At 36.1% G+C, this 12357-nt stretch overlaps 1 protein-coding gene across 2 annotated transcripts in view; it reads left to right on the top strand.

Annotated features, from left to right (window-relative positions):
• The window catches only part of DYNC1LI1 (dynein cytoplasmic 1 light intermediate chain 1), a 46938-nt gene extending 35435 nt beyond the window's left edge, over positions 1-11503 (top strand). For both annotated transcript variants that reach the window (XM_034662129.1, XM_034662128.1), the window contains 5 exons: positions 464-523; positions 646-690; positions 1339-1459; positions 2682-2837; positions 4411-11503. In XM_034662129.1, the coding sequence (XP_034518020.1) occupies positions 464-523; positions 646-690; positions 1339-1459; positions 2682-2837; positions 4411-4520 (492 nt within the window). In that variant the 3' untranslated portion in view covers positions 4521-11503. The remainder of the gene's footprint in view (positions 1-463; positions 524-645; positions 691-1338; positions 1460-2681; positions 2838-4410) is intronic.
• Positions 11504-12357: the final 854 nt, after the last annotated feature.

Here is a 12357-nt window from a genome sequence, read left to right as displayed (position 1 = left end):
TCCCTCCCCTCCCTCCCTCCCTCCCTCCCTCCCTTCCTTCCTTCCGCTAGGGAGGGACAGAGAGAGGGAGAGAGAGAATCTTAAGCAGGCTCCACACTCAGCACAGAGGTGGACTCAGGCCTCGATCGCACAACCCCAAAATCATGACCTGAGTCGAAGTCAAGACTCAAGTGCTTAACCAACTGAGCCACCCAGGCACCCCACAGTAGCCACATTTCAAATGCTTAATAGCTACAGGTGACTGGTGGCTACGGTATTTACGGACAGCACAGCTATCGAACATTCATCCCAGTGCAGACGGTTGTTGGACAGCTCTGCTGTAGGGCCTTGGGTCGGGCAGCTCACTTGTGTAAACATAGGTAATGTTTGTATTGAATATTTTTTAAATTAGTCTAGAGAGTATGTTATTAATGGTTTTAGCATAATATATTAGACTTGCTCATTTATGCATTGCTCATTTCAGTTTGTACATGAGAAGGAAATTGTGGCAGAAGATGACCAAGTGTTTCTTATGAAGCTACAGGTATGAAATTATGTCAGAAGCAGATTTAGTATGGTTAATGGGTAAACTTTTCTTACATATTTTTAAAAATACAGCTATACATGCTATGAGTGTCTAACCTAGAATTCTTTTGTGTTTTTCAGTCCCTTTTAGCAAAGCAACCACCAACTGCAGCTGGAAGGCCTGTGGTCAGTATTACAGATTTTGAAAAATTATTAAAGTGCCGTACATTATTGGTTTGGTTCCTTTTTTTCTTAACCGTATACGGGTCGGGTCCCATGTGGGTGTGCTTTGATATAAACTTGAATTAAGAATTCTTCTGGAATTTGCAACATTTTAAAGGATAAACCTCACTCCTTTTTAGAATATTTAAATCCTAAAGATCCATTTTGCCTTGTTACGCATCAGTTCCTGTGCGGAACCATGTATGTATGTTCTTTTATAAATCCTCACAGCAGCCCTGTGAGGCAGGTACTGCCAGCCGGGTTCTGCAGGTGGGGAAATGGAGGCTTTGGAGGACCTTATAGCTTGTCTGAGATTTTACAGCTAGTAGGGTACAGGTCCAGACTGGAACCCAGATCTGACTCTCATGCTTATATTTGTAATCATACCCCATTATTCACTATGTTCTTTTTCCATTGAAGGGGAATTTGTATTCTAAAATGTGATGGGTCTCTGGTATTATCTCATAATGAGGACATGATTGCTAAACATCTTCAGCAACATACCAGTAGAACAGATGGGGGACAGTTAAAAAGTAATTTCTTTTTGTAGTAACTGTGGTGAAGTTGGAAGTTTCCTGTTTTGATTATTATGGCTTTCCTGTTTTTACATAGGATGCCTCACCAAGAGTCCCGGGAGGCTCCCCTCGAACACCAAACCGATCCGTGTCGTCCAATGTTGCCAGCGTGTCACCCATCCCTGCTGGGTCAAAAAAAATTGATCCAAACATGAAAGGTACATTTCTCTCTTTTTCTAGAAAAAGCAACACAATACATTTCACACTAAAAAGAAATCTATCTAGCTTCCCGCTTTTTCCATGGCTGTTTTCTTTTTTGTGCAATAGCTTCTAATCTTTGTCTCTGTCAGTATAATCTCATAGTTAATCAGACTTCAAGCCATTTTATAATATAGCCTTAATATATCATATCTGTGGTGTAAGCTTTATGAAAGTTTTGTGTTATTTTTAACCTTCTCCCAAGGCAGTTCATTGAAGAGATTCATGTTAATAGGTTATCTGCAGTTAACATAAAGAAAAAAACTATGTGCATAATAGCTATTTCAAAAGGAGTAATTGCCATAAGTGGGATTAGTAGATGAGCATTTGTACACTTTTATCCCTTTTGATAATATGTTTCTTTTTTTTTTTTTTTTTTTTTTTTTTAAATTTTTTTTTTTTTTTTTTTTTTTTTTTTTTTTAAAGATTTTATTTATTTATTTGACAGAGATAGAGACAGCCAGCGAGAGAGGGAACACAAGCAGGGGGAGTGGGAGAGGAAGAAGCAGGCTCATAGCGGAAGAGCCTGATGTGGGGCTCGATCCCATAACGCCGGGATCACGCCCTGAGCCGAAGGCAGACGCTTAACCGCTGTGCCACCCAGGCGCCCCTGATAATATGTTTCAAATGGCTTATTCAATTTATAAGTCATCAACATTGAGTGTTGCAATTTTGCCACAACCTAATCAGCGTTCTTTAAATACTAGTAAGAAGTTTGTCCCTGGTATTTCCTTTCTCTTTGTATTTCTCTTCTGTGAATTGTTTCTTGTTATCCTTTACGCATTGATGTCTTGGAACTTCTGCTGGTTTTCATACAGGATTAGGTAGCTTTCTGTAATACTTGAGGCAAATATTTCTCAACAATTAAAATTTTGAAGAACCTTTTTCAAAAGGGAGGTACAGTAGCATCTAACATCCGTTTTAAATGCTTTTGGTTTTTTAAAAATAACATTCTAATTTTTTAATAATTATTTATACTCTTAAATTAAGTTTACTTATATTTTGTTTTACAGATGTATAGGTTAGAGATAGTTACCCAGGCTCAAAAGATCAAACTATACTTGAATTTGGAGTACACAGCTCTTAAATTTTAAGTATTAATTGCTTTCTGTGGGTGATTAATAATAATTTATAGAAGAATCTAATGTTTTAAGTGAAGGTTTTTGGGTTTCTGTTTAACAGCTGGAGCTACAAGTGAAGGTGTCCTAGCAAATTTCTTCAACAGTTTGCTGAGTAAAAAGACCGGCTCTCCAGGAGGCCCTGGTGTTGGCAGTGGTAGCCCTGGAGGTGGGGCTGGAGGTGGAAGCAGTGGTTTACCACCATCTGCCAAGAAATCAGGTAACACTCTTAGAGCGCTTTTTTTTTAATAGCTTTATTGAGATAAAATTTACATACCATGAAGTTCACTCATTTAAAGTATAGATTCATATTATGTTGTATTTACAGACTTATGCAAAACATCATAATTTAATTTTGAAACATTTTAATCTCCCCAAAAAGAATCCTCTGGCCTATTTGCGGGAACTTTTTTTTTTTCCCCCCTCGGAATCCCCTAGTCCTAGGCAACCACTGATCTGCTTTTTGTCTTTGTGGATTTGCCTATCTGGAGATTTCATATAAATGAAATCATATAGTATTTGCCTTCTTTAATGTTTTTAATAATGTTTTCAAGGTCCATCCACATTGTAGCATGTATCATTATTTCTTATTATGAATGAAATTCCATTGTACAGATATGCCACATTTTGTTTGCTCATCAGTTGATGGACATTTAGATGGTTTCCATTTTTGGACGTTATAAATAGAACCACTGTGAACATGTGTTTTTGACAGATGTTTGACAAATGACATATGTTTTCATTTCTCTTGGGTATATATCCAGGAGTGGATTTGTTGGGTCATAAGGTAACCAGTTTTTGAAGAACTGCCAGAGTGTTTTGTAAAATGCTGCACCATTTTATATTTCCAACAACAGGGAATGAGGATCTCAGTTTCTCCACATCCTCTCCAACATTTGTTTTTGTCCATCTTTTTGAATAGAGCCATCCTAGTCACTGTGAAGTCATATCTCATTGTGGTTTTGATACACATATCCTTGATGGCTAATGATGTTCAGAATCTTTTCATCTGTTTATTGGCCATTTGTAGATCTTCAGAGAAATGTCTATTCAAACCCTCTGCCCATTTTTAAGTTGGGTTATTTGTTTTTTTATTGTTGAATTTTAAGTGTTCTTTATATATTCTGTGTCCTAGACCCTTATCAGATGTAGGATTTGCAGATGTTTTCTCCTATTGTGTTGGTTATCCTTTCACTTCTTGATGGTGTCCTCTGAAGCACAAAAGTGTTTAATTTTTATGAAGTCCAGTCTAGTTTTCTTTTGTTGCTTCTGTAACTGCCCTTTAAACAGATCTTGTAACCCATTTTCCCTTTTAATCCCATCTTCTTCCCTCCCTTTTCACAAATAACATTCTGCAGCTACCATTTTTAGAACCTTTTACAGGTTTCTGGATATAAACTGAATTACTTCTTGGCTTTTCCCAATGCCAGTGTAGAGATTAAGCTTTCCCAAGACTGCTAATATAGTTACTACTCATTCATATTCTTTCTACATTCCAAAATTTTGTTGCTATTTTCTGTTTTACTGTTCTTATTGTCCTGTGCCTTTTTAAAAAATATCTTTATGAGATTAAGCAATAGGTGCTAGTTTTACTTCCATTGGGTAACAGACCCCATAATGTAAAATGAGGGGATTTTTTTGGGGGGGGATTTATTTTTAAATTAAGGATGTTTATATAACTTAGTATGCTAGATAAAGTTAATGAAACTGTTAGCAGCTTTTAAATGAAGAGACATTGGTGTAAAAGATACTTTGACTTCTATCTAAATCTTGTTTCTTTTCCTTCAATGTAGGCCAGAAGCCTGTCCTATCAGATGTTCACGCAGAACTAGACAGAATTGCACGCAAACCAGTTACAGTTTCTTCTGCAGCACCTACGTCTACGGAAGGAGAAGCTTCTTGAAGATACCAAATAAAGCCATTTATTCAGTTTTCTGGGATAATGTAAACTGGCCTCTGCCTTCTCCTTCAAAAGTGGAATTAGGGAACTCGAGTGCTTTTTCAGACGGACTAAATTTATTCTTCTTTTTTTTTTTTTTGTGGTTGCCCATTTTTTATAAAAGGAAGCTATACAGAAGAAAAATTATTCTACACTGTGTAGGATTGCTGTTTGCATTGCCACTTTGCATAAGGAAATAATTTTGGATTTTGAAAAACTCAAAATTTATAGATCTGAAATACAGCCATGTGATCATACTCTAAAGGCTATTTAAAACATAGGAGGGTTTAGGAAAGGGCAGAAAATAATATGCTTTGGGCATTTGACTGACTTGGAAGTCCAAGCTTATTTTAGTTAAGACTATTAAAATCATTTGAAAAACTATGTGTTAGTTTTGCTGGAAAAGAGAAAATGATCAGTTGTCAGATTTTCCACACCAACGTAAATACAATACCACACATGGAATATGCCAAGAAAAGTATCAAATAGCATTTTATACACTAGTCATTGTCTCAACCCACGATCTTGTAAGTTGTCTTCAAAATATGATTTTGAAATATTGGCCAAGATTCAATTCTTTAACTGAGAAGAAAAGAAAGCACACTGCCTAAATGCATAAAAGAAAAATGCAGAGGTTATTAAAATGTAAAGAGGTAACAGTCTTTGGATTTGTCTATCTATATCTGTATCAATATATAGATATAGATATATATATGGCTCTGCCTTAATATACCCCTTTTTTGTTTGTGACTTTCAACTGTAATCAGTTAATAAAGTATTTATTCTCTGCATTCAGGTTCAAATAACTTGTTGCATTCTCTTATACATAATAATTTGTATTTATCGAACAATGAATAAGATTCATTAGTATTTTGAGGTGTTTGACTTAATAGGATTATTAAGCATTCTGACCTCCTTTGTAAGAGACAAGTAAATACATGAGATTCACTATCCTGTAAGTTTCCCTAAGTTGGGAGTTTACCTTGATCAACACATCTTCCCCACAAGCATGTCTTGAACTACAGAATCTTATGTCAGCATTTCTAGTAGATAAAATGTAGCATTTTGTCATTTATTGGGTAGAAGCTGTTTTAAAAGCTTGGCAAATGCACTGACACATAGGTCCTCTCTTAGAGGTGAGAACACCTGTTAGTAGTTGCACCTGAATTTTCAGTATTGTTTTTAAATGCTTGTTTTAGAACCTTCATAAGAACAATTCGACTTCTTACTGAAGTTCAACTAGAGAACACATGCACATTTAACTTACTGAATCATTACAGACAAGTGGGGAGAAAACTGGCTATTGCCCTTTATATTGGCCTTCTTTATTACTTTAAAATATATATTCCAAAGATTTTTTTTCAGCAAAATGTTTAAGGACAATACCTCTACTATCTAACATAATCCTTTCATTAAAACTTTAAAATCTTTATTCTTAAATAGTATTTGGCTCCTAATAGTTGAATATAAATGATAAAAATGCAGGAGAGGGTAATAATTTGTTTCAAGGTGGAAAAAACTTAGGTTGTTCACGGGCATGGAAAAACTAATTTGTAAAAACATTTTGCTTGAGGAAATACGTGATGAAAATGCCACTGATAGAATCTTTAGTCTGGAAAGGGTTCTGTAGACATGGTGTTGGAAGGACCGATTTTTCTAAAGTAGTACTTGATGAAATAAGCAAGACTAATGAAAGAAAATCACTGACTAGGCACCATGGTATACTTTGATATGTCTGCTGTGTTTGCATGTCTGGGCCAACTCGTTCTTTTGTATGTGACATTGGAGATGTACTAGAAAATCCTTGGAATTGAGTCAGCGGAAATAACTAATTGTTCACTTTATAGGGTATTCCGTTTTAACTAATCTAAAACCTTGTACTTACCATGTTTAAACCTTAAGCCGATTTTTGCCCCTATTTTTTGCAAGGAAATTTGTTTTTAGACTGCTTAAGACTTTTTGTTTTTAAGCACTTTTTATTGAAGTACACAATAGAGAAAAGCATACAAATTACAGATTGTATGGTTTGAAAGACCACTAATCGCCACCAAGATCAAGAAAGACATTACTGGCATCCCATATGCTTCCTATGTGCCCCCTTAATCAGCCCCCCTACCCACCAAGTGACCACTGACCCAACTTCCGCAGCTATAGATAAGTTTTATTTCTCTTTAAGCTTTATATAAATGGGATCAGAGAGTTTACATTCTTTTTGTGCAAGGTTTCCTTCAATATTAGTTCCGTATCATCAACAAATCATGTAGTGGTAATTATCTCTTTTCATTGCACCATAATATTCCTCTGTGCAAATATGCTATAATTTATTCATTATGCTATTGATGGATGTATATTAGTTTTGTATCACTGCTGTTAACAAGTTATCACAGTTTAGCGGCTTAAAACAGTAAAAATTTATGATCTTACCATTCTGGGGGTCAGAAGTCCAAAATCTGACTTATTGGGCTTAAGTTAAGGTGTCAGCAGTGCTGATTTCTTTTGGAGGCTCCAAGGAGCACCTGTTTCCTTCCTTTCCAGCTTCTAGGGGCTGCTTGCATTCCTTGGGCTCCTGGCCCCTTCTCCATCTTCAAGGCCAACCGCATAGCATCTTCAGCTGGGTGCTGCCATCACATGGCTTCTCGCTCTGAACCCGCTGCCTCCCTCGTGTTGGCATCCATGTGATTAACTTGGGCCCACCTAAGCAATCCAGTGTAAGCTCCCTCAACACTTCACTCTCCTTGCTAGCATGGTTTTTGAAGAGAAATTGGGTGTAATTCTTATCTTTGCTCCTTCATGGGTGATCCCCCCCTTTGGCTTCTTTCAAGGTTTTTTATCTTTGATTTTATGCAGTTTGATATGTTATGCCTGGGTGTAGTTGTTTGGAATTTATCCTTTGTGTTCTATGAACTTTCTGGATCTGTGGTTTAGTGTCTTGACATTAATTTGGGGGAAATTCTCAGTCATTATTTCTTCAAATAATTTCTTCTGTTCCTTTCTTCTGGTGTTTCCATTGTATATATGTTACATCTTTATAGTCCTACATTTTTAGGATATTCTGTTCCTTGCCCCCTAACCCTCTGGTCTTTTTTCTCTTTGCTTTTTAGTTCTGGAAGTTTCTATTAACATATATTGTCACCCAGAGATTCTTTCCGTAGCCATATCCTGTCAACTAATTAGCCAATGGAAAGCACTCTTCATTTCTGTTATAGTTTCTTTTTTGTTTTTTAACTCCAGCGTTTGTTTTTTATTCTTTCTTAGAATTTCCATCTCTGCTTATTATTGCCTATCTGTTCTTGCATGTTGCCTACTTTTTCTAGAGCCCTTAGCATATTAATCATAGTTGTTTTAAATCCATGGCCTGATAATTCATCATCTTTGCCATATCTGAATCTGATTCTGATGCTTCTTCTGTCTCTTCAAAATACTTTTTGCCTTTTACTATGCTTTGTAATTTTCTGTTGATAGCTGGATGTGGTGCGCTGGGTGAAAAGAACTCCAGTGAATAGACCGTTAGTAATGTGGTGGTAAGGTGTTGGGGGGGAGGGGAAACATTCCGTAGTCCTGTGATTAGTTCTCAGTGAGCCCGTGCTGTTGGTCTGTGAACTTCACAAGTGCTTCCCAGACCCCATCTCCACCCCCAAGCCCTTACACCTTAGGTCGGACAGCATGGCTAGATGGGGAACACCAGGGGATTTTTCTATGATTTTCCCTTTGAGATCCTAGTAGAGCTCCTGGAGGTAAAACCCACAAGTGTGGGGAACCCCCTGTGATTGGGGCTTTTTAACTCACAGACTTGCCTACTCTGAGTCTCCAGCAACTTCTCAATTACAATGCAGACTTTCTTACCCCAGTACTGTTTCAGAGGTTTCTGCTTAGGAGTTTCTAGTTAAGTAAGTTGTTATTCTGTGTCCACTTGCCAATCTCCAATTTTTGAGACTGGAGTTGACCTGGGGCCTCACTTCTCTGACAAACCTAAAAAGAGTTGTTTATTTTTCAGTTCAGCCTTTTGCTTATTAGGGTGGAGAGATGACTTCCAAACTCCTTACTTGCTGGCTTGGAAACTGGAAGTCTCATTTCTCCCTCTCAAAATCCTAAGCACATCTGCAAAGTCCCTTTGCCAAATAAGGTAACATTCACAGGTCCCGGGAATTAGGATATGGACATCTTTGTAGAATCATCATTAAGCCTACCTACAGGATGTTATCAACTTTCAGCTTTTCAATTGCTATTATGAATTGTGCTGTTATGAACACACTCAAATGTGGTGAAAATACGTTCTAATTTCTATTGGGTATATATGCAGGCATGGATTGCTGGGTCCATAGGCTATGTGTATATTCAGCTTTAGCAGATAATGCCAGTTTTTCCAAAAAGGTTATAAGAATTTCCATTCCTGGGAGAAGATATTTGCAAATGATTTCTCTAATAAGTCTATGATCCAGATTATATAAAGAATTCTTATAACTCAAGACAAGTAACCTAAAGTTAAATGGCCAAAGGATTTGAATAGACATTTCTAAAAAAAAAAAAAAAAAAAAAAAAACAAANGGCAAACACAAGGAAAGATGCTTATTCTCATTTGCAGTTGGAGAAATGCAAACCAAACCATAATGAAATACCACTTCACAACTCAAATAAAAAATGAGCGTTGGCAAAGATGTGGAGAAGTTAGAACCCCATACATTGCTGGTGGGGATGTAAAATGTAAATTGGCAACCACTTTGGGGAACAATGTGGTGATTCCTTATAAGAGTATGCATATAATTACCAAATGACCCAGCAATGCCACTCCTAGATTAATACCCCACAGAATGAGAACATATGTCCTCACAGAAACTTATATACAAATGATTATAGCAGCATTATTCATAATAAGTAAACAGTCCAAACATCTACCGACAGACAAATGGATAAACAAAAACAAAACGTGGCATATCCTACAATGGAATATTTTTCAGCCATGAAAAGGAATGAAGCATTGATACATGCTACAACATAGATAAACTTTGAAAACATTATGGTAAGTGAAAGAAGCCAGTCAAGAAAGTCGCAATACAGGATTCCATTTATGCAGAATGTCCAGAATAGGCAAAACCATTGAGACAGAAAGTAGATGAGTACTCTGTCTTTCATTTTAGACATGCTGGGAGGTATACAGTAGGGTCTTCTAGTGGTTTTAATTGTACTTCCTTGATAACTAATGAAGTTAAGCATGTTTCATGTTTATTGGCCATAGAGATCCCCTCTTTTGTGAAGTACCTGTTCGAGTCTTAGGAGACTTGTCCTTTTTCTTGTCTTTCTCTTTTTGGGAGGAGAGGGGTGGGCGGAAGGTGGGGGAGAAACTCTCTGACTTTTTCTTACTGACTTACTCTTTACATATTCAGAATGCTAGTCCTTGTCAGATGTGTATTGTAAATACCATCTCTCATTTCGTGGTTTGCCTTTTCACCCTCTTATTGGTATCTTTTGATAGATAGGAATTACTGATTTTAATGTTCCATTTGTCAGTTTTTCTTTATGGTTATTGCTTTTATGATGTGTTTTAAAGAAATCTTTGCCTGCCTTCCAGGTGATGATATTTTATGATTTTTTTCTGGAAGATTTGTTGTTTTACTTTTCTACATTCCTGGGATTGATTTCTGTGCATGGTGTGAAGTAGGGAACAAAATTATTTTTTTTTCTTTACCATGGGTATTCAACTAATTCGGTACCATTGTTGGGAGAATCATCCTTTTTCACCTCACTGCAGTGCCCCCTTGGTCATAATTTGTCCATTTATATATATTTCTGTTTCTGGGCTTTCTATTCTCTTCTATTTGCCAGTTTGCCTATAAGGTACCAATACTACAGTCTCAGTTTCTGTCCTTTATCTGGTAATCAACTCCTCTGGTATTGTTTTACCGTAAGATTGTTTTTGCTATTCTTGACTCTTTGCATTTCCATATAAACTTTAGAATTAACTGGTCCATTCACACACACACACACACACATCCTGCATTTTGATTGAGATTTCATTGAATTTATAGATCAATTTGGGGTTCTTTTGTCATTCCAAACTATGCACAGGAATATCCTTCCACTCATATGGATTTTCTTTAGTTTCTCCTAGCAATATTTATATTTTTCAATGTATCATCCTGCACCTCCTGTTTGTAGATTATTTTTTTCCAGTGAATTTTTTGATGCTATTGTAAATGGCATCCTTTTAAAATTTCATTTTATTTGTTGCTGGTGTATAGAAATACATCTTTTTCATATTATCCAGAAACCTTATTCAAATCCCTTTATTAATGTAATAGTTCATGTGTAATTTATTATGGATTTTTCTACATAGAATTATGTCATCTGCAAATAATGAGCTTTATTTCCTCCTTTTTAATGTTGTCTTGCTTTATGACACCTGTACACCAGTAAAGAATACTGTAGAACCAGGGCGCCTGAGTGGCACAGCGGTTAAGCGTCTGCCTTCAGCTCAGGGCGTGATCCCGGCGTTATGGGATCGAGCCCCACATCAGGCTCCTCTGCTGTGGGCCTGCTTCTTCCTCTCCCACTCCCCCTGCTTGTGTTCCCACTCTCGCTGGCTTGTCTCTATCTCTGTCAAATAAATAAATAAAAAATCTTTAAAAAAAAAAAAAAAGAATACTGTAGAACCAATGAAAGGAAGCATCTTTATCTCATGCCCCATCTCAGAGTGAAAGCTTTTAATATTCCACTATTAAGTGTATTTGCTGCATGCTTTTTGTAGATACTCTATCAAAGAAAGAAAGTTCTCTTTCCTAGTTACTTTATATCATGAGTTTTATCATGAATGAGTGTTGAATTTTATAAACTATTTTTCTTTATTGAGATAATAATTTCCTCTTTTTTTCTGTTAATGGTATCATTTACATTACCTTTTAAGAATATTAAGCCAACTTTGTATTCCTGAAATAAATCTAACTTGATCTTGATGTATTAGTTTTATTATATTGGTGGATTTGGTTTGCTAACATTTTATTAGGATTTTGCATTGTGCACCTGAGAAAGATTGGCCTGTAATTTTTATTTCTCATCATGTTTTTGTCAGTGTTTGATATCAAGATTATGTTGATCTCATAAATCAATTTGGGAAGTATTCTCTTTTTGTATTCTTTGTAAAGAGTTTGTGAAAGATTGGTGTAAATCTTATCAATTCGTTTCTTTAAAACTATCTGACATCAATTTATAAGGCCCTTTGTGGAACTTAACAATAGCCCAAATGGTAATATCCATTACAGTTTTCTTATTTGGGCTTCATTTGTCAGAGAAATTGCTTTTTCAGTTTGCAAAATGCCAGAATATGGGAATTCCTCCTTCATGTAGCACCTTATTAATGTCCATACCAAATAGCTGTTCCCCATGCTGAAATGACAGTCGACGATGTCAGGGAATTCTTGCTGAATGTGTAAGACTTCTCCTGTGATCATAGTTATTTTAGGGAATTTTAGGAAAAATTATAATCCATACATAAAAATACATGAAGTAACTTATGTGAAGAAGTACCTGGAATTCAAGAATATTTTTAAATATACTTCTCAATCAGATAGAGAATAGATGGATATGATCATACTTTGAGAAATAATACTTGTTACTACCAGTTTTCAAAAAGTAGGTTACATAGAGGCATACACACACACATATATACACACACATATTTGGGGAAGAGTAGTACCTTGATCCCATCGTATCACCAGAATCTTTTTAGAATTAGCTGGCAACAATTCTTTCCTGTCTTCTCTTGGGTTGAGATTTTTTCTAAAATTCAAATACCATGATTCTCCAATTT

This window comes from Ailuropoda melanoleuca, chromosome 6, assembly GCF_002007445.2.
Source record: "Ailuropoda melanoleuca isolate Jingjing chromosome 6, ASM200744v2, whole genome shotgun sequence".
Lineage (NCBI taxonomy): Eukaryota > Metazoa > Chordata > Mammalia > Carnivora > Ursidae > Ailuropoda > Ailuropoda melanoleuca.
Note: the sequence above shows the minus strand (reverse complement) of the source record. Positions and strands in the feature narration are given on the sequence as shown.